This window comes from Balaenoptera acutorostrata, chromosome 6 (assembly GCF_949987535.1).
Source record: "Balaenoptera acutorostrata chromosome 6, mBalAcu1.1, whole genome shotgun sequence".
Taxonomy (NCBI): Eukaryota; Metazoa; Chordata; class Mammalia; order Artiodactyla; family Balaenopteridae; genus Balaenoptera; species Balaenoptera acutorostrata.
Window position 1 is genome coordinate 43,379,109 of NC_080069.1, and position 23,560 is coordinate 43,402,668.

Here is a 23,560-nt window from a genome sequence, read left to right on the forward strand (position 1 = left end):
TTGGAAATTAGTCTGGCAATTCCTCAAAAGGTTAAAGATATATATATGACCCAGCAATTCCACTCCTATGTATATACCCAAGAAAGCTGAAAGCATTATGTCTGCACGAAAACCTGTAGACAAATGTTCACAGCACGGATTTCCCTGGTGGCGCAGTGGTTAAGAATCCGCCCGCCAATGCAGGGGACATGGGTTCAATCCCTGGTCCGGGAAGATCCCACATGCCACGGAGCAAATAAGCCCGCTCGCCACAACTACTGAGCCCATGTGCTTCAACTACGGAAGCCCACTCGCCTAGAGCCCATGCTCTGCAACAAGAGAAGCCATGCAATGAGAAGCCCGCGCACCGCAACGAAGAGTAGCTCCGGCTTGCCACAACTAGAGAAAGCCCACACGCAGCAATGAAGACCCAATGCAGCCAAAAAAAAAAAAGTTCACAGCAGCGTTATTCCTAAAAGCCAAAAAATTGGAAACCATCAAAAATGTCTATCAACTGGGGACTTCCCTGGCAGTCCAGTGGTTTTAAGACTCCGCGCTTCCACTGTAGGGGGCATGGGTTTGATCCCTGGTCGGGAACTAAGATCCCGTAAGCCGCACAGCCAAAAAAAAAAAAGGTCTATCAACTGATGAGTGGTTAACAAACTGTGGTATATATCAGTACAATGGAATTATTCAGCCATAATAATGAATGAAGTACTAATACTTCATTCATACAGTATGGATAAAACTTGAAAACATTAAAGTAAAATAAATCAGTCACATATATATTTATGAAGTTATATATAAAAGACTAAATATTGTATTATTCCACTTATATGATATTCCAGAATAGGCAAATTCATAGAGACAGAAAGTAGATTTAGTGGTTGCCAGGGGCTGGGGGGGAAGGGGAAAATAGAGAGTGACTGCTAACGGACACTGGGTCTCTTTTCAGGGTGATGAAAATATTCTGGAATGAGATGGTAATGATAGTTATGCAACTCTGAATATACTAAAAAAAAATTTATTTGCATACCTTAAAAGGGAAAATTTTGTGGTATGTGAATTATATCAATAAAACTTTTATTTAAAAAATGTAACTGAAGTTCTCCCACTATGATTATTCCCTACAAAAGAGTGGAAGGTAAAACAAAGAATACATTTTATTTTATTTTTCAGTATTATTATTATTTTTTAAATTATTATTATTTTTTTTGGCCGTGCTGCGTGGCTTGTGGGATCTTAGTTCCCCGACCAGGGATCGAACCCGGGCCCTTAGCAGTGAAAACACGGCGTCCTTTCCACTGGACTACCAGGGAATTCCCAATTTTTTTTTTTTTTCAAAGAATACATTTTAGAGTAACATGGTAATGCCTTAGTAAATCCCCCTTCTTTGCCAGGAAGTTGTATTTTAAAAAATCTCGAGTCACAGGAAGAAGTGTTTGGGTGAGTAGCGTACCTTTCTGTTTTTCCATGTAACTCCTTCTCTAAACTGTAAGCTCCTTGAGGAAAGTGATTAAGGCATTTATCTCTATCCTCAGCCCTACCAGCGCATCACTCAAAAGCAGGCAGTCAATAAGTGTGTAGGAAGTCACGTAACATGGGGCTATTTGCTGCTTTCAAGATGTAATTTTATACATTTATATATAACTGAGCTTTAAAGATGTAAGGGTTGAAAAAGAAGCTATTGAGGAGACGGCATTTAAGCGCAGTCTAGAATAGATAGATTTTTAACAAGCAGACAGCTTTTAGTATGGTGAGAAAGAGAAGAATATTTCAAGTGGGGATAACAACTCATGAGAAGAGCATGGTACAGACAGGTAATACACACAGTACATTCAACAAATTGCTATAGTATCCTGGTTTGGAGAGAATATAGAGGAGATGATGAGCTAAGGTACTCGACCATAACCTTATGTCTAGACGATTCAGTAAGGGTTGGTGAATCACTGTAAGTTTTTAAATTCAGGAATATTATTCTAGAAACAATATGAAAAATAGAAGGAAAATGCTGTAAGCAGAGGAGCCCATTAAAGAGGCTACTGAAATAGCCCAGGTGAAAAAATAAGGTAAGGATAAACTGAATGGCAAAGGGAAGACACAGCAGAGAGAAAATACTCTGCAACTTGAGTGACCAAGAAGGTAATGAGGACATTAATAAAGAGAAGGAAAGAGGGGAAGAAGCAAGTCAGATGAGCAATGGGGATTTGTTTTGGACAAGGCACAGAATCCCAGGAACATACAATCTATCAGATTACACAATATCTGTAACAGATATATAAACATATATAAATGTGCGTGCGTCTGTACGCACGCCTGTGTGTGAGTGAGAGAGACAATGTGAGCCAAGCGATAACAGGAGCTATCAGAAACACAAATAAGAGACAGAAGAATTTTTTTTTTTCTATTTCACTATACATCAAATTCTTACTCCTTAAAATGTTAAATGTACTAAACTTTAACTAAAAATTACCACTTACCTGTACTTCTCTGACAACCTGCAAACAATCAGGCAAGGAGAAGCCAATAGGTAGACCAACTTTAGCTGGTGTTTTGAATTTGTCTCCTATCTTAAATGGGACATCATCAAGGTAACTGAAAGTCCCTACAATCAAAAATAAAGTACAAAATATCAGCAAAGAACTTATTATTTGTTTTGGTATAATCTTACGTCTAGGATACAACATTAATTTATGCTATCCTAAGATTAGAAGTTACAGAGTTCCTTCTCTGACTGCTTACCTTCTCCTGACCCTAGATCTCTAATAAGGAACTCCTATTTGAGGTTACTTGATCTTATTAGGGTTTATATTCAATTATACTTACAGTAAAAGCCAAAGTACTCACAGTAGCCTAAAAGTCCGATCCCCAACGCCCATTACCTCTCTTGCCCTCAATTCCTGGCTCACTGAACTAAGTCACAGTGATCCTCTATTCCTCAACCATGACATGGTCAAAACTACTTCAAAAATTCTGCACTGGCTGCTTCCTCTATCTGGAATGTTCTTCCCTCAGATATTCACATGGCTTACTCCTTCAAGTCTTTGCTCAAATGGCACTTTCTAAGTGAGGCTTACCCTGACCACCCTATTTAAAATTACTACCACACCCTCACAGCAGTAATCCCCCATCATCATCTATCTTTTCTCCATAGCACTTATTACCTTCTAACATATATGTAATTTGCCTTTTAATTATATTTATTGTCTGTCTTGCCCAATGGAATATAAGCTCCCTGCAGGTAAGTATTTAAGTCTGTTTTATTCACTGATGTAGTCTCAAAACCTCAGTACTTCCTGGTACATATTAGGCACTTATTAAATACTGATGAATTGATGATAGAATCTTCACAAAAGAACCTCCTTGATTAGGATTTCTTTACTCTAGTAAGAATCATTTTTTAATTAATACAAAGAACTCCTCTAGTTTTTTTTTTTTAAGCTATATTCTGGAGATGTGGAAATATTTAAGAAGTACAGCACTTATGAAAAAAAGGAAAACCAGACAAGACCATGGGAATCAGACCAGGATTATCAGGAGACACAAACCATACACAACTGAACTGCTTTAACTCCCTAAATGTTCTCTGCCCATCACAGATGCGTAATACAGAAAGATCGGGACATTATCATCGATTTATAGGGTCAGACAAAAATGAGAGTGGTCCTTGTATGTGACTCTCACTAGGTATACACTCCAAATCAGATCATGATTTCTTTTCTGGACCAGGTTTGGGGCTAACTTAACTGGCAGAAGCATCAGGGAGAATGAAACATAGTTCATAAAATAAATTTTGCTTTTTGAATATTAGCAGCTAGTAAAATAAGGCTTACTTCTGGGTCTCACACTAGTATATTTTCTTAAGTGCTCATGGACAGAATAAGACAATTGCACCTCTTCCATAAAGAGATTTCTCTTCCTTCTAAGAACTCTGTAGATTTCAACACTTATCAAGCAAGGTCAAGATATATTTGTAATCGTCTCATCATTCCCATTTCCCAAGGTAGATATTGCTCTGATATACCTGAAACCCTCCAAAAGAAAGAAGAATAGGCCCCCTCTCCCACTCTTGGGGGAGGGCGTCTACCTCTTTCCCATATAACTTCTAGCTAGAATTAAAACATTTTAACTATCACTCAGCTAGCAAATTAAATCCACAACTGTGTTCAATTTAATAATTTTTCTGAGGCATAACCATAACTGTTAACACTCTAGGAAAGTTTCCAAGTTGGTCATACCTTTGTAAGTGTTCTCTCAGCTGGCAATGCCTGTCACATTCCCACCCTTATTTACTTGATTAATTATGTCTTGTCCTTTAAGAATGAGCTTAAGAACAACTCCCTTCTCAATCTCAGAACAGGTCTTACCATTCTGTATTGTTAATAGTTTGTATCCTTATACTACCCCCCACCCTGCACCAGAGACTCTGATCAAGCATTTAATCAAATTCCTATCCACACCCCCCCAAGTTCAGCAAAACATCCAGCAGATGAGATTTGCTCAATGAGAATAAATAAAGAAGACATGGTCTTACACTTCTCTTGTATTTAACTCTCACACTAACTCACATTCAATTAGTATTTATTAAAATTCAAAATGATTTACCTAAAATGGCAAAGCTAGTCATGAAAATGTTTTAACACAGTACTCATGCAAGATGTAAGCACATTTCTAAGGTTCTGCAGAAAATCACAAAAATGTACCAGAGGTACCAAAAAAAAGTATCAGGTACCATCACAGCTTGCCAACAAAACTCTGGTTATAACACTAAAACCTTCCGCCACTTATAAAATGCTTTATATTACAGAGATCAAAAGCAACGCTCTTTTTAACTGTAGAGAACTTTTATCTGTCTTCCATGGAAACAGGTGCTCAAAAGTTACTGAAAGTTAGAGTCTAACTTTGGCTAGTGCCCTGATTAACTGGAAACAAAGCTGGAACTAGCATTTTCTAAGAAGCATGGGAAAGATTTACAGTCAAGTTAATAATCACAAAATTAAGTCTTTTGTTTAAGAAAATTTTAAGTATACATTCAAAGTAGGTTAATTATATGACACACACATATTAGAAAAATCCTATATATAATAATACTTATATGCATATATGATATACATATCTAAGAAAACCTATCCACATTAATACTAACAAAACTTTCTTAAATGAATACTTCTATTATAGGTTGATAATGGGGACTTGAGGGGGGAAAACCATCTGTTAAAAAGTACTATACTTAAGATAGTACTTTTGAGCCAAAAGTACTCATTGAGCCAAATGATAATATCTTTCAAGAAGGGTATTCAGTTTCCTTGCCTACCTTTCAGTTAGGAAACTATGACAGTGTTGTATACACTGACAATTTATATTCTATAAATGGAACTAGGCCCTGGCTTAGAGACAGACCAGATCAAGTAGAATACCTTGAAACAACTGCTGTGTCCCTTCATTAGCACCAATTACAGGTAACTGCTTTAAAAAGCAGTTTCATTTCACTAACATAGCCAATGCCAAGGTGACTAAGCACATCTTCTAACCTTCCCCCTCCCCCCTTTACCTGTTAACCCGGAATGAGTAAACAGTTTTGTGATTATTGGGAGGAGGGGGTAGGGCTAAAGGGCAAAAGGCATTTAAGAGATAGCAACAAGAAAAGCAACTTTTTGAATGATGGCCAGAGACTACCATAAGTACAATGAATGATGTTGCTGTGAGGATTAAAAAGAACATTTTTGCAAATATAACCAACTATGCCTTAGGAACTATTCATTTTTATCCAATATATCAGAATATCTATTTAAAGACATCAATTTCTCTTATTTCTCAATACATTTTATTTTTTAAATAGATTCAATAAAAACTCAACCACATGGCCCAGAGAATTAAAGCACTGTGGTTAACAATCTTCTGGCTCAAAAAAAAAAAAAAAAAAAAAAAATCTTCTGGCTCACCCCCAAGTACCTTTTAGTTTCAGTCTTTATTACTGAAAATCTTTCTAAGATGTCTGAGCCCATTTTCCTCAGTTCCATTTAGAAAAAGAAAGTACATCTCTGATGGCTGTGGCAGTTACTTGAAGTCAGGTTCTGCACACTGCTCGCCATTATGCTAAGGTGGAAAGAACTGGGCTGAATGTGTAATGACTCAGGATAAATTCTGGGAAGGTTTCATTCTGTTTCCTTTCTTTCTAAATTGCTGATAATGTTTATGATCCTGTGACCTGCCTGTTTTTCTGAAAAAAGGTAATTCCATGTGGGGAGAGAAATTCCTAATAGAGGGTAGAAACTGGATTATGCTTAATTCAGATTTTACTGTGTGTTCAAATTGAGGTTTTTGAAAAAGAAGAATAAAACAGATCAAACTTAAAATTAACTGAAAATTGCAATTCCATGACTGAGTATCATTACCTTAAAGCTGTAAGTCAGGTAACACTTGCAAAATTACATCAATAGATAGTTAAACAGAGCGAGACACACGCATACACACACACACACACACACACACACACACAATTATACAGATATCAATACAGGATGTGAAGTCAAAAGAAAGTGTTACTCATGTCCTAACAAAAAACAAGATAACCTACAAAATCAGCTTTTTAATATGTAGTATCTGGCATTAAATTTTAAAAAAGATACACAAAAAAGGAGGAAGAAAATGTGATCCATCATCAAGAGAAGAAACAGTCATCAGACCCAAATTCAGGGATAGCCAAGATACTGGAATTATCAGAGAACTTTAAAATAACTATAATAAATATGTTAAAGGATCTAATAGAATAGGTGAACATGTGTGAGCAGATGGGAAATTTCAACAGAGAGATGGAAATAGAAAGAGACAAATGGAAACACTAAAAATGAAAAATGCAGTATCATAGAAAAAATTTTTGATAGTTCATAAGCCAGGCTATGCTAACCAGAAGACAATACTCAGAAGAGGAAAGAATCAAAGAACTTGAAATTAAGTCAAAAGAAATTAAAAGAATTGAAACACAAAGAGAAAAAAAGAAAAAAAAAATAGAACAGAGCCTTAAGAGATCTCTGGGACAATATCAAACAGCCTAACGCATATGTGATTAGAGTCTCAAAAGGATAAGAGAGAGACATGGAGCAAAAGAAATGTGCGAATAGATTATGGCTGCAAATTTTCAAAACTAGTAAAAGACATCAACTTACAAATCCAAGAAGTTTAGCTAACTCCAAGCAGGATAAATACATAGAAAATCAAACCAAGGCACATCATAGTTAAAATGCTGCAAACAAAAGAAAGTCTTAAAAGAAGGGGGATGGGAGCATATGACATACAGGAGAATAATGATTAAATGATGGCTGACTTCTCTACATTACTCTGTACTTAAAAAGCAATAACAGATTAGGATTTCCCCGGCGGTCCAGTGGTTAAGACTCCGCACTTCCACTGCAGGGGGCACGGGTTCGATCCCTGGTCGGGGAACTAAGATCCCGTATGCCGCACAGTGTGGCTAAAAAATTAAAAAACAATAATAAAACACCTTTTTCTATCACTCAATAGAAAAAGTATTTCAATATCTTAGTAGAAATTAAACCAAGAGAAAAATAAACCTTTCCAGAAGTTAGCTAAATGGTCATAAATATGACAGCTTGGCGTTTGAAAGGAGGGAGTTTAGTTTTATTAAGTCCAATTACAGAGACTTATTTTTTTCCCAAATTAGAATATCAGGGCATTTTTCCAGATATTAAAAGAGTAACTTATCTGTTTGTTGAAACATTTAAAAAAATCCTTTAAAAGTCACTTCTGGAAAATAACTTTTTTCTTAGATTAAACAAGTGGAAAATGAGTCAAAAATTAAAGAGAATTGACATTCGGAAAGGCGTGCTTTAAACTGAGCCAAAGGTTTGCAATTTGCATAATATAAGGACAATATTTTTAAAGCCCTTTGAAAAGTAACTGTTTGTATTTCTTATTCTATTATTTAGGGGTATGTGGTTATTAATGACAGTGGAAGAAGTTCAACCTCAGTTGAAAAGAATGAACTTGAAGAAAAACCAAACACTAGTCCTAAGACAGCACAGCATAAGATACAGTCAGCCCAAGTATTTAAACAGAAAAAAAAGCATTTTCATATCCAGTCATGAGAGCAGTTGTCACCTCCTTGTCCACACCCCAAGTGCCCTAGAATTACACACACACACACACTCTCACACTCACTCTCTCTCTCTCTCTCTAACCCCGAGTCAGATAATATCTAACTTAGGGGAAACCAACCCAGAGGCTCATAAACTAAAATGTTCCAGTCAGATACTCCCTTGACCAAAAGATACAAAAACTTCAGCTATATGATGCTAGCCACTATATGATCAAGTAGCAAGAAGCACCATAACTGGGTGGCCATTGTTGGCCCTGTGCACTCTACACAAGTAGGCCAAGAAAGCAAGTCTATAAACAGAAGAATAAAAATGGAGCACATCTGCGGAGAAAAGCAGTGAAAGATGGAGGGAGTAGTAGCCTCAGTTTCCTGGCTTTCTAATTTCAGCCTTGTAAGGCCAGGCTGAATTTGATTTCCTGCATTCAGATGCCTACAAGATTGCCTATTAAATATTCTCCACCTATTCACTTTAATTTCTATTCCTTAAACTACATGATATCTAAAAATAAGATTCGTTATTCTAACAGCCCAACTAAAGCCACTGAAATTCAAGTAGGAGCTCAGCAAATTAAAGAAGAAGCAGCCAAAGAGAGAAAGAGAAAATCCTTCTCAAATTTTACTCAGGTAGAGCATTTCATTTAAACAATAAAATTTTGGTTAGGAATGTAAAGAGATGGAGGAAGTCCTAAAAAAATAAGTCATCATTGATCAGGTAACTTCAGAACTATAATCTTCTCTCTGGATTGTTGAGCTGGAACATATAAACTGGGGTCCAACTTATTTTCACTCCAATCAAAAAGGAGTTTCTAAAGATTCAAGATAGAAAACGTATCTTTTGAAGTAAGATTATAAATTTAATTTTTTCATTTTTGCTCTTTTCTCTCCCTAGGTCTTTCCTCTCTCCTTGGCTCTGTCCTCTCTTTTCCCTTGAGAAAGTGATCAGAGGCAACTACAGATCTGCCTCTCTATATCATTTGAATACTTTGAAAGAGCCCTGTAATAATCCTTAAACAACAGGAGATAGCTTACCTGAAGATCTGATGCCTGACAGGTTACACAGAATGCAAATTCCAGAGTCTGAATGACTTAATTCCAAAAGGATTTAACAAAACATACGCAAGCAATGTATGTAAGTATATGCACAGTGGCAGTTCAAAATATTAAAGCTGTTTTATAAAAATATACAAGCAAGTTAAAAACCAAAGAACTGCTGCACCACCCTGACTCAGAGAAGTGATAATTATCAAGTAACCATTTGTAGATCAGAAGAGCATAACAATACACGTTGCCACGCAGTCTAACAAATCATTCTTACAATGACATGATTTTTAAAATGGAAGATTAGTTTTAAAACCCCTTTTAAAATAATTGTGTTGTCTGGATATTTCTGATTTTTAATTCTTATCTTTGTACGAAAAGAGGGTCTAATTTTAACTTCTTAGGCACCTCCATTCCTATCAAATGCAGATAATAAAAGTTTATTAATGTACTCCATTTTGGAAGGTCATATCTTAGAAAAAGATGATAAACTATTAGTTTCAAATGCAAAATTGTAATTACTACTACTGATACTTCTGTAATATATTGATCTGCTAATCATGTCTTATTTGTAGTAAATCATTTCTTTTTATGGGGGGAGAAAACCTAAACCAAAACATCATAAAACGTTAACTAAAGGCTTAGAATTTTTCACACCTGATGGGGAAGAGATGGACCAGAATAAGAAAAGGAATGGTAACTACTTCAAAATACTGCTGAAAAACAACCAAAATAGGCAGGCTCCCTATCTACCTCCAGCAGTTTCAAGTACAATAAATACAGAGATACTCTAAAGTTTATCCATTTGAACTTCACATTAAAGTTATGTGAAGTCCTATGGAATGAATATGCTACATTGTTGTACAACTTTATTTTCCTCAAGCCGCTCGTTTAAGTAAACAAAAAAGGACACTTATTTAATGTGATCTCAAATTCTCTGATCAGATCAAAACTTAAACCATGATATCTAACAGTCCACTTACCATGAAAATCTGCACCCAACTTCTTAGAAGCCATTTAGAACCTGAAAAACAAAGAAATATTTCTTAGGTGCATTATGCCTTGAGGGGATATAAACAAACCATTATAAGAAAACTGAGGACTTCCCTGGTTGCGCAGTGGTTAAGAACCCACCTGCCAATGCAGGGGATGTGGGTTCGACCCCTGGTCCGGGAAGATCCCACATGCTGCAGAGCAACTAAGCCCATGCGCCACAACTACTGAGCCTGCGCTCTAGAGCCCACAAGTCACAACTATTGAGCTCGTGCGGCACAACTACTGAGCCCACGCACCGCAACTACTGAAGCCCTCGCGCCTAGAGCCCGTGCTCCTCAACAAGAGAAGCCACTGCAATGAGAAGCCCGCGCACCACAACGAAGAGTAACCCCCACTCCTGCAACTAGAGAAAGCCCGCACGCAGCAACGAAGACCCAACGCAGCCAATCAATAAATAGCTTAAAAAAAGAAAGAAAGAAAATCGAGACTACAAAAAGAAACCAGAAGACTAAAAAGTTCCAGGACTGACATAACCCTCAAACTTCTCAGTCCCAAAGTCTCAAAAAAGAAAGCAGAAAGGGGGAGAAACCACTTTTCTAGAAAAAAACATTTCTGAAATCTGCATGTTCTGGAAAAAAAAACATTAGAACAGCAAACTGGCCATTGACCAATTTATACACAAACTGTCAAAAAAAATTACTAAACATTTATCTTCCTGATATAAGCTACTAATGTCAATATTTGTAGTTCTGTCAAGATTTTTTATATATCCCATTTTATCCAGTATGTAAATATAGACCTTTTACTGACAAATGTAACTGTAAGACTGACATTTCTGAATTAGGGAATCAATGACATACAACCTTTTGTACTGTTTTAATTTTGTATGAAATTTCAAAAAAGGGGAATTTCCTGGCAATCCAGTGGTTAGGACTCGGCACTTTCCCTGCCGGGGCCAGTTTTAATCCCTGGTCGGGGAACTGAGATCCCATAAGCCGTGTGGTGTGGCCAAAAAAAAAAAAATTCCAAAACAGGAAGGAGGAAAAACCCATAAAACCACACATCTAGCTTAGTATTATCTTTGCACTCTGCCCTTACATGAGTAGATACAAAGTCCTTTTCTTGCACAGACAATCTGAGATCTTCAACCTAAAAGTTTACTTCCCTTGATATGATGTTTATACCTTTAACTAACCTAAGACGTAAGCATAACGAATATATGGTATGGTCTCTACTAGCCTGTATTACCTACAGTACAATGCAAGGCATCATACTTAAAATGATCTACAGGCATACCTCATTTTATTGCACTTCACTTTACTGCGCAAATTGAAGGTATGCTCAACCTTGCATTGAGCAAGTCTAAGGTCTAAGGCGCCATCTTTCCAACAGCATTTGCTCACCTCGTGTCTGTGTCACATTTAGGTAATTCTCAAGATATTTCAAACTTTTTCATTATAATTATATTTGTCATGGTGATCAATGACCTTCGATGTTACTATTATAACTGTTATGACTTTTTTAGCAATAACCTTTTTAATTTTTTTTTTTTTTTTTTTTTGGCTGCATCAGGTCTTAGTTGCAGCACGTGGGAAATTCGTTGTGGCATGCAGGCTTCTCTCTAGTTGTGGCTCATGGGCTCTGTAGTTGTGGCACACAAGCTCTCTAGCTGTGGCCCACGTGCTCGGTAGTTGTGGCCCTCGGGCTTAGTCGCCCACCCCCCCACCCAGCATGTGGGATCTTAGTCCCCCCACCAGGGATCAAATGCACATCCCCTGCATTGGAAGACGGATTCTTAACCACTGGACCACCAGGGAAGTCCCGTGCACATTGTTTTTTTAGATGATGCTATTATTGCACACTTAATAGACTATGGTATAGTGTAAACATAACTTCTACATGCACTGGGCAACCAAAAAACCTTGCGTGACTTGCTTTATTGTGATATTCATTTTACTTCAGTGGTCTGGAACTGAACCCACAATATCTCCGAGGTATGCCTGTATGTTCCACTGTAAGTTTTTTTAAAGAAGGAGAGTATATTGCACCCATCATGTGAAAATTATTCAAAATAATTAAATCTGTACAGGATTTTAAGAAACTGACAAGTTGATTTTAAAATTTACACGTAAAGGCAAAGGAGACAGAATAGCCAAAACAATTTTGAAAAAGAACAAAGCTGGAGAACTTACCACCTAACTTCAAGACTTACTATTAGAGTAATTAAGACAGTATGGAAATGGCATAAGTATATCACACAGACCAACAGAACAGAGTACAGAAATAGACCCATATGAAAAAAATGTCCCGAAGATGTACCGTAACGGCCAACCACTCAAGTGCTTTAGGCTGTACTTCACTGAGAAAAGGATTCAAACTGACCCAGACATGTGTAGATCAGAAGAGCTGCGTTCTGTGAAGTATGCAACAAGTGGATTTTTTGTTCAAAATGAAATTAAAATAATGACAGTGGAAAAAAAAAAAAAGAAACAGACCCATATGCATATAGTTAACTGATTTTCAACAAAGGTGCAAGGCAATTCAAAGGGGAAAGAACAGTCTTCTCAACAAATGATGCCAGACATTTGTATGCAAAAAATAAACCTCAATCCATACCTTGCACCGTATATAAAAATTAACTCAGGTGGATGGGGAAATTATGGCTAAGAGATACAGTGTTTCTTTTTGGGGTGATGAAAATGTTCTAAATGTGATTATGGTGATGACTGCACAACTCTGTGAATATACTAAAAGCCACTGGATTGTACACTTTAAATGGATGGACTGTATGTGATATGCTGATACACTACAACAATTTGGATGAATCTCAAATGCGTTATGGTAAGTGAAAGAAGCCAAACTCAAAAGGTTACATACATATATGTACGGAATAGGATTCCATTTACAATATTCCAGAATAGGCAAAACTACAAGAACAAAAAAGTAATCCAGCTACTGGACACTAATAGTGGGGGAAGGAACTGACTATATAAAAGGGAATGTGGGAATTTTTTGAGGTTACTGAAACTTCTATATTTGATTGCACTAATGGTTACAGGACTATATGCATTTGTCACAAATCACAGGACTGAAAACAGGGTAAATTTTACTATACCTTCAAATTTTTAAAAAGTGTATATATATACCCATCACACTGAAATTAGATAGAATCACTGAATAACACTAATAATATTTTAAGCTACTCCACTAGGAGTAGAATAAAGTTTCATTTTTAAAATGCAAAAATTCAAAACAACATATTATATGGCTGTACCAAATTCTATTAGTATGCTTTCTGCCTGATGACAAGGGTTTTCTACAGTGAAGTATGGCTTCTAACAATGGATTTCTTCCCAATTTAAAAGCAAAAAAAAAAATTTTAAGTGCAAGTAAATCGGTTTATCTCTCTCTTAGCTTAGGTTCCTTTAGAAAGAAAGAATGAAACACAAGTTGAAAATTACAAATTCAATTAACATTATTTTAACACTATGTCTTTAACTGGTAAAATACCTTTTAAACTTCGCAAAGAGCAAGGCTAAAACAGTTTTTACAATGCAGTCACCATGGCTAGCAGGAACCAAATTTCTCTATGGGGTGATGAAAATGTTCTAAAACTGACTGTGGTGATAGTCCCAAAACTCTGTGAATATACTAAACACTACTGAATTGTATTCTTAAATGGTTGAATTGTATGAGATATGAATTATATCAACAAAGCTGTTACCAAAAAAAAAAGTAGCTCTGAATTTGATATGGTATGCAAACTAAAGAATGATTATTTAGGTACAGAGGAAGGGAAAGAGAAAGATGAGTGACATTTTTTCACTTTCATAATGGCTATTATGAGTGAAATAAGTAATAATTTCAGTCATTGGTAAAAGAGAAATTTATTCATTAATTTTTACAATCTGAAGGATAATAAATTAACTCTCTTTAGTGGGGGGAAAAAAGCAGCTACCAAACAAACAAAACAAACCACTTCCAATAGCCCATTCTTGATTCTAACTTTGCCAAGGCCACTTCACAGAGGCATTTCCGTAGCTTATTTCACATCCCAACTTATCTGTCCTACATTGGTTAGAAAGTCATACTATAACAGTAGCAAGAGCATGTATTTGTCCTGACGTCCAGTGACCCCACATTGTAGGTAGTGTAGGTGACCCCATATTAAGGCCTAATAGCCAGCAAATGTCATTCAAGTATAGTTTTAAGTGTCAACAGCGAACAATTACCGTGCCATTTCCATTAGTCACAGAAAGTTACTGGTTAGTTAACTGTTATGGACTTAACCACAACATTGAGTAGAAGACAAAGGTTGTGCTCAACCCCTTTAAGGATAAAAAGTATTATGGGGGCTTCCCTGGTGGCGCAGTGGTTGAGAATCTGCCTGCCAATGCAGGGGACACGGGTTCGCGCCCTGGTCTGGGAAGATCCCACATGCCGCGGAGCGACTGGGCCCGTGAGCCACAATTGCTGAGCCTGCGCGTCTGGAGCCTGTGCTCCGCAACAAGAGAGGCCGCGATAGTGAGAGGCCCGCGCACCGCGATGAAGGATGGCCCCCACTTGACGCAACTGGAGAAAGCCCTCACACAGAAACGAAGACCCAACACAGCCATAAATAAATAAATTAAAAAAAAAAAAAAGTATTATGGAAAAAGTAAGCATTCACAGATTTTAAAAGAAACAAGCCATATTTTTTAATTTGTGAAAAGAAAAACATCGGAAGGAAATACATTAAACATATTTAAAGTGGCTGCCTCTAAGTGGTAGCACTGGGAATAATTCATAAAATTTTTCTACAGTTTCTGAACACTGTATGGCAAACAAGTATTAATTTTATAATTTCTTTAAAGCTTTACTTTAAAAGTTTCAGTTTTCCAGCATGATGTTGGGATGAAACATTCTGGTTGATATTCTACTAGTTAATGGAGAGTTAAAATTTTAAAGTATATGGATCATCAATTTTCAAAGAACCAACAAACCATACTGAAAATGATTTAACTTTCTTCTATGTACAGAAGACATTTCATAGACTCTTACAGGCTTCAGTGTCATCATAATGTACATAAACCACAACAATACAGGGAGACTTTTAAACCCAGAAGCAAGATTCTTGGCAGCCTCAATCTTCCCACAGAGGCAAAGACCAGAAATGTACTTTTTCTAAATCTCTGTTGAAAGAAGCAGAATCTAAGCATCCAGCAGTGAGACCTGGGAATATGCTCACAGACAGGTGCAGGAAATTAGTGTTTTCATCTCTGTGTTCCTAATATTTACTGATATTGTGGGATATCAGCTGTTTGAAGAAGCAGCTGTTTTTGAGAGGTAAATGGCTTGGGAGAGGCTCTGATTTCTTTTTTTTTTTGAGGCTCTGATTTAATAAATAATTCTGTGAACAAGCTAACATCAGGAATGTTTTAAAGAAGTTCCACCAAATTTAAATGAATTTTTTTTCCCTCGAAGAGTTTTGAATTTTATTTTATTTTTTTATATAGCAGGTTCTTATTAATTATTCATTTTATACATATTAGTGTATATATATCAATCAAATTTAAATGAATTTTTAATGGGTTTTTAAAAAAAGCTTCAACCAAAGAAAACCCACAGAAAGGGAGAAAATATTTGCAAATCATCTATCTGATAAGGGACTTGTATCTAGAATATATAAATAACTCTACAATTCAATAATAAAAGACATCCAATTAGAAAGTTGGCAAAAGAATCTGAATAGTCAATTCTCCAAAGAAGATACACAAATGACTAAGAAGCACATGAGATGTTTAACACATTTTTCACTAGTCAGGGAAATGCAAATCAATAACTACACCCTACCCCATTAAAACATGCATATTGGGACTTCCCTGGTGGCACAGTGGTTAAGAATCCGCCTACCAATGCAGGGGACGCGGGTTCGATCCCTGGTCCGGGAAGGTCCCACATGCTGAGGAGCAACTAAGCCCGTACGCCACAACTACTGAAGCCTGCACATCTAGAGCCCATGCTCCACAACAAGAGAAGCCACCACAATGAGAAGCATGCGCACCACAGCGAAGAGTAGCCCCCACTCACCTCAACTAGAGAAAGCCCGCGTGTAGCAACGAAGACCCAACACAACCAAAAATAAATAATTAAATTAAATTAAATTTAAAAAAAAACATGCATATTATCAGCAACAAAGCAAAATTTCTCTTAAAGAAAGACTAATAGGGCTTCCCTGGTGGCGCAGTGGTTGAGAATCTGCCTCCTAATGCAGGGGACACAGGTTCGAGCCCTGGTCTGGGAAGATCCCACATGCCGCGGAGCAACTAGGCCCGTGAGCCACAACTACTGAGCCTGCGCATCTGGAGCCTGTGCTCCGCAACAATAGAGGCTGCGATAGTGAAGAGGCCCACGCACTGCGATGAAGAGTGGCCCCCGCTTGCCACAACTAGAGAAAGCCCTTGTACAGAAACAAAGACCCAACACAGCCAAAAATAAATATAAAAATAAATAAATAAATAAAAGATTACTAAAAAAAAGACTAATAAATGAAAATTAAAACACAGTCCCCCTTATTACTAAAAAACAGGTGAAAATTCTTTAAAATTATGCCTCAATAGAGCTGATAAAATGTAGATTATCTAGGGGTTTTCTTTAAATATTAAAATAGTTCACTGAACGCAACTCCTATTATATTTTCCATAAACCATAAGAATATGAGAAATCCATCCATATTTGGTCACTTAAAGATTTTTCTAATGTCTGCTATGCAGTAACACTTCACTACCTCTGAAGTATCAAAAGCATTTTAATAGCTACTTAGGGTCAACGTTTTTTTCCTGGAACATCTGAGCAAAATCAAGTGATTGTGTGTGTGTGTGTCTGTGTGTGTGTGTGTGTGTGTTTGAGCTTCCACATAAACTTCCTATATGTAATTATAAATACTTATTTTATAATACTTTCCTATAATCTAAATGTTCAATCATGAAAATTATTAAATTACGGAAAATTCAGAAAATAGGTTGTGATGGCATGAAGAGTGTTCATTAAAAGCATATAAATGATGGGAAATAAGTATAAGTTTTAAAATGTTTTTACAAGTTGCTTTTACTAAGTAACAAATGTACCCAAAACAAGACTGAAAACAATGTATTTGCCCCAAATGTAAAATTACAAATGCTCACGAGAAAAAAATTCTTAAGCAATCATAAATTTCCGCTAAAATAAATATAAATGCTTCTATTAAAGGAAAAGTAGAAAGTAGAACTAACAATAACACACATTTTTAATTCATAAACTTTACACTAATAAAGTACAGAACTCCCTGAAGCAACCAAGAATTAAAAGCAATGTTTTATTTTGCTGGTTCAGTGCCACTTTAGTTCAAACACTACAGGAAGAAAACCGGAAAACTTAAAATTTTGAATCACTGATTAAAGACATCTAAGAACAAAGAGAGATGGGGAAATAGGTAACAAGGATAGAACTGCAGGGAGAGAAGGAGTTAGAATGCAAGAGGCAGAAGAGATAGAGTAAGGAATGAAAAAAGGGAAAGGTGAGGAGGGTAGGGGAAAGGAAGTAAGGGTAGGAGACCAGGAGAATGAAAACATATTAGCAAGGCCCAGGCAGCTTCGTAAGGAGAAGAGAAAGCCCAAGGGCAATTTAATATTAATGTTCTAATTTTCTTTCTTCCCTTTCTCATATCATCATTAAATTACACACTACAAACATCTTCCCAATACAAAACAGCAATTTAACAACTCAGTAAGCTATCCCAATCACACACAACAATGTGAGCTGTAATCAGGAATTTCCCAAGATGCAAATTAATCCTGGAAATTCTCCAATTTACAGAGAAAGATGGCTTTGGAAATCATCAAATTTCAAGTCTGAAAACCAAGTTAACACCCATACAACATATATATGAAAAAAATCACACGTGTAGGGAATTCCCTGGCATAGTCCAGAGGTTGGGACTCCGAGCTTTCACTGCCAAGGGCGCAGGTTCAATCCCTGGTTGGGGAGCCAAGGCCCCACAAGCCCTGTGGCACGGCCAAAGAAAAAGAAAAAAAAAAATCACACATGTAGATGCCATTAAAATGTCAATACTAGACTAGACTATACTCATTAACAAAAAGCTTTCTTCTCTCTCAGGTCTCAAGAGACATTTTGGAGCCTCAGTTTCTTCATGGGTAAGATAAGGGTAGTAGACTGAATAATCAGCCAACTCTAAACATACCATAAATCTATAATGGTATAATAAAATGAAGGAAAAATATTCATGTTTCCAAATTAAATACTCAGTATTCAGGTTAAGTGATATCATTTACACAGTAACGTCTTAAAGATGTCTTTAGGGACATCCCTGGTGGTGCAGTGGTTAAGAATCTGCCTGCCAATGCAAGAGACAAGGGTTCGATCCCTGGTCTGGGAAGATCCCACATGCCACAGAGCAAATAAGCCCGCAAGCCACAACTACTGAGCCCATGTGCCACAACTACTGAAGCCTGCGCTCCTAGAGCCCGTGCTTTGCAACAAGAGAAGCCACTGCAATGAGAAGCCCGCTTGCCGCAACTAGAGAAAGCCCACACGCAGCAACGAAGACCCAACGCAGCCAAAAATAAATAAATAAAACAAATTTATTTTATAAATAAATAAAATAAAGATGTCTTTACTGGCAAAATAAAAAGCTGGCAACCATATGTTAAACACCCTGCCATTTTGGAAAAGAGGGAAGTATATCTATGTGAATACGGAAACAAATAAGGATAAGACATAGTCTTACAATGGTGGTTATATCTGGGTGATGGGTTTACAGGTGAGGCTTTTGGTTTTTTCTTTTTATGCTATTTGCTTTCCAACTTTCCTATATTGAGAACATATCCAGCAACTGACATACATACACATACTTTGTAATTAAGGGGAAAAAAATATAGTGAGCAACAGAGGGAAAACAAACCCCAGACACTGGTAAGAGAACTATTTTTTCTTATTTTTTTCCCCTTGTGCTGTCTGCTAAAATGAGCAAATGCCACAATAGTGCTTTTCCAAAGAAGCAGAACTATTAACAATTTATAGCCTGTCATGTAGGTTGTGTTTCAAACTGACGCTGGAATTTTCAGTAGCTGTAGGAAAAATGATGTAAAACACAGAAAAGATGTACAATATTGCAGTGGTTTTTTTTTTTAACTGTTAGTGCATTATTGCACTGAGCATAGTAAATATCTGTGATAGACTGAATATTAGTTCTAATCTTACTTTTGACTTTGGGAACCCAAAATAAAGGAAGTGATGTTTTCATGTTAAAACAAAGCAAAACAAAACCAAAAAAGAAACAACATAGTATGTAACTAGTAAAAGGTCGTAATCTCAGAGACAGAAAAAAGAATAAATCGGAGGTTTCTAGACCACTAAGAATACCTGAAAACACACAAATGGTTCTAGGTAACAGACTTCATGGAAGTGTAATAGGTGTTCTACTTTACTGATGATAAAGAATGCAATCCATGATGAAGAGCAGAATATACCTTTTTAAGTACCGACAGAACACTTTACAAAAAACTGAGTAATTATTAGGCCACAAAGAAAATTCCAATGAATTTCAAAAATCAACAGTAGCACAACCAATAGTCAAAAGGCAAAAAATTATAATTTAATTACATCAGAAAACAAAAAAGTCCTACTACCTGAATTACTAAACTGTCTCTTACAGAACTCATGGATCAAAGCAGGAACCAAAAGGGAATTCCCTGGCAGTCAAGTGGTTAGGACTCCGCGCTTCCACCTCTGGGGACCCAGGTTCGATCCCTGGTTAGGGAACTAGGATCCCACAAGCCGCGTGGCATGGCCAAAAAAAAAAAAGAGGGAACCAAAAATAAAATGCAAAAGATAACGACAATGAAAATACTGCACTTGAGAACCTACAACATGCAGCTAAAGCAGTACTCAGGAAAATCTATAGCACACAGCAGTCTCAGAGGAAAATTCACAGCATGAGCACTTAGGGTATAAATAACCACACCCACAGAAAACACAAGAATGGAAACAGCAAAAATATAAGCAGAAAATAATCAATTAAAAATCAGAAAAACAGATCAACTAATAAATAAACCCAAGAGTTGGTTCTTTGGAAAATTATAACCATCCAGCTAACTTAATTTTAAAAGGGAGGTGGGTGGATATGTATACAAAATGATAGAGGAAATTCAAATAATCCCAAGTCATTGCTTTGTTCCCCTTCTGTCAAATACATTTGAGAACCTGGATAAAATGGATTATCTTCTAGAAAAATACTATCAAAACTGACCATAGAAGAGGCAGAAATGTTAACCAGACCTATAACCAAAGAGGAAAGAGAAAAAAATTATCAAAGAGCCCTTGCCACCCAAAAGAAACCTTAGTCCAATGAGATTTTCATGGTTCTAAAACATAAGAAGGAAGGTTTCTAATTTTTTTAAAGTAAGAATATGACACCATAAAAGAAAAAAACTACAGAAAAATATCATGTATAAATACAGATTTAAAAATCTTCAAAATAAAAAACACAAATTTAGTAGTACATTATAGGAATACATCATGTCCAAGTGGGATTTATTCCATGAATACAGGATAGTTCAATATTAGGAATCTGTTGATATAATTCACCATATATTAATAGATCTAAGAAGAAAAATCATATAGCCATGTCCTTAACATAAGGTTAAAACAATAACAAAAATCATCCCTCTCAATACCAAAGCCAGAGAATGCTGACTAATGGGGAAACTACAAAGATTCCACTAAGCACAGGAACAAGACAAAGATGTCCATTATCACAATTGCTTTATTTAACATCAGATGAAAGAAGTAAAAAGTATAAAAAGTCAGAAGATACACTTTCCCAAGGAAGCCCAAAAACTGAAAAACTATTACAAATATAATACAAAAAGGTGTTTAATTAATTACAAATTAATATTCTGAAACAAATATCCTTCATATATACAATGACCAGATAAGAAGTATAAAGGAAGCATGATATACCACAGGAGATAAGAAGTAGGAATAAACTAAGATGTAACGGAAGACAACTAAAGCTACTGAGACACAAAAGAAGACTTATACAATTCCAGAAAAATATATGATAATCTTGGCTAGGGCACACAACATCATTAAGATCAATTCTTCCTAAGTTGCTATATTAATTTGGCATGATGCAAATGAAAACTGGAGTCTTCTGTTTTCATTTTTTTAACTAGACAAGCTGACTCTGAAGGTCAATGGAAATAACAATTAACAATAGCCAAGAAAATTCCAAAGAAAATAATAAAGGGAGAATAGCCTATCAGATATTAAAATACTTATTACAAAATACAACACTTAAAGCTGTGCTGTACTGGCACATAAACAGATCAATGGAACAGAGTAGAAATCCCTAAAAATACCCCAAATGTAGACATTTAAAGTGCCATTTAAGGGACTTCCCTGGTGGTCTAGCAGTTAAGACTCCACGGTCCCAGTGCAGGGGGCCCAGGTTCGATCCCTGGTCAAGGAACTAGATTCTGTGTGCCGCAAGTAAGACCTGGAGCAACCAAATAAATAAATAAATAAATAAATATTTTTTTAAAAATAAATAAAGTGCCATTTAAAATCTGTGAAGTGATGAGACAGCTGAGTAGCCACCTAGAAAAAAGTAAAGTTGGATGCTCACCTCACATTTCCATACCAAAATAAATTCCAAACAAACAAAAGTGCAGTAACAGTGCACAACTGCCCAAATACATAAAACCTATTTCACTCTATACAGAAAGCTAGTGGGCAAAAACAACTTTCTGAGACTTAAAATTCAACAAAATGCTTGCCTCATGAAAAACTTTGAAAACAAAACGTTATTTTTAAAGCCAAATTGTTGTACTGTACAAGGTTTCTCGCTAATTTCTCTTGCAAATGAGGTTTTTACCAAAGCTACTAACCATGTAGTATACTAAAGGCTTTAAGAAAAGCAAATAGTGACTCAATGCAAAGTTCATTTCACAGTTTAATAAAAACTGGTTATAGTTAAATATCAGCTCACTAAAATTTAAAAAGCAACAAGTAGTACATAAAAAAGATAATATAGTATTGTCAAGGCAAGTTACTGACCCAATGTGATTTTATCAGAACTGCAGTTAAGAATTCTAGTTAATTCCAAAATGGGTCAAGAAAAATCCAAACAAGGATCTTCCTGGACTCTGGGCTCCTCTTAATCCTCCAAGCACAGTGTCTAGTCTTTAGCAGAGGTGGCCTTTTCATGTCTTCTTGCCCTCTCAAACTTTCTGAAAATATGATAATTTTATATAGCTAACTAATACGTAACTTGGGAATGAAATTAGACAAAACAATGCCCTTAAAAAAGTTAAACAATGATTTCCTGTAGTTACCAATAAATAGTATGAAATGGTGAGGTCTGTGAGGCTAACATAATGTAAGAACAGGAAAGTACTGACTAGCTAAAAGCTAGAATTGGGAGTCATGACATAAAGCATTAGCCAATTAAAAATTTCAAGTCAATATCTTAACCAATTCACTAAAATTCACTTAACATTCCCTTTAATGTAATTTAGAGTTCAGCAAGTAAGAGCACAATGTCCCAAGAGGAAATACAGCCATAAACCTATCCAACTTAATTTTTTAAACTATGAATAAACATTAACTGGGAAAAAATAATTTCAAGAAATTGCTGAACCAAAAATATCATCTCCTCCCCAACTCTTTCAAAAACCACATCACAACTTATGGCAGAATACAAGAGAGAAAAGAGCACTCTGGACAGTTAAAAACTTAGGTTCTAGTCTCAGTTCTTTCATCAATTTGGTATGGTTTAGAGCCAGTCAAAACCTTTCAAAGAAAGAAGAAGAAGAAAAAAAAAAATTCAGGGCTTCTTCGGTAAAAAGAGAGGCCTGGAGTAAATTACCTCTGACAATCTTTGCAAAACCTTTAAGGATCTAGACACATTCTTTTATAACTACGTACTTCAATCGTTTTTATAGTAATATATATAAGCAAGATATCACAAGACTTCATATTCTTAGTTATGAGGGCACATAAACACATGTAATTACTTGTTGAATCTATGACTCAGTAGGTATACATAGTCCACACCCATGTTGAAGGAGAAGAAAACGCTTACTATTTGACACTAATAAAACAATTTCACTCTACTAGAAGCCAATACAAAATAATTGGTCAATTTAAAATACAAAGAAGCTAATTATCATACCAGAGGCTATTAATCTGATCTGAGAGAAGTAATCAAAAACATAATTTTTCTGTCCTTTCAACAGTCTTCACATTCAGTGGATTGCATCATTCTGACTGTTTCAGTCTTGTGAAATCTGAATGATTTTTTTCCCATAGAAACAAAGAAGTAACAGAGCCTTGCTCACCAAACTTGAGAACTCATACCCCCAGGGGAACACTGTGCAATACCAGGGAACA

At 36.1% G+C, this 23,560-nt stretch overlaps 1 protein-coding gene across 2 annotated transcripts in view; it reads right to left on the bottom strand.

Annotated features, from left to right (window-relative positions):
* The window catches only part of UBAP1 (ubiquitin associated protein 1), a 53,684-nt gene that overhangs the window by 12,031 nt on the left and 18,093 nt on the right, over positions 1–23,560 (bottom strand). For both annotated transcript variants that reach the window (XM_007176880.3, XM_007176879.3), the window contains exons 2-3: positions 10,117–10,157; positions 2,460–2,584 (exon numbers count right to left, since the gene is read on the bottom strand). In XM_007176880.3, coding sequence (XP_007176942.1) covers positions 2,460–2,584; positions 10,117–10,150 — 159 coding nt within the window. In that variant the 5' untranslated portion in view covers positions 10,151–10,157. The remainder of the gene's footprint in view (positions 1–2,459; positions 2,585–10,116; positions 10,158–23,560) is intronic.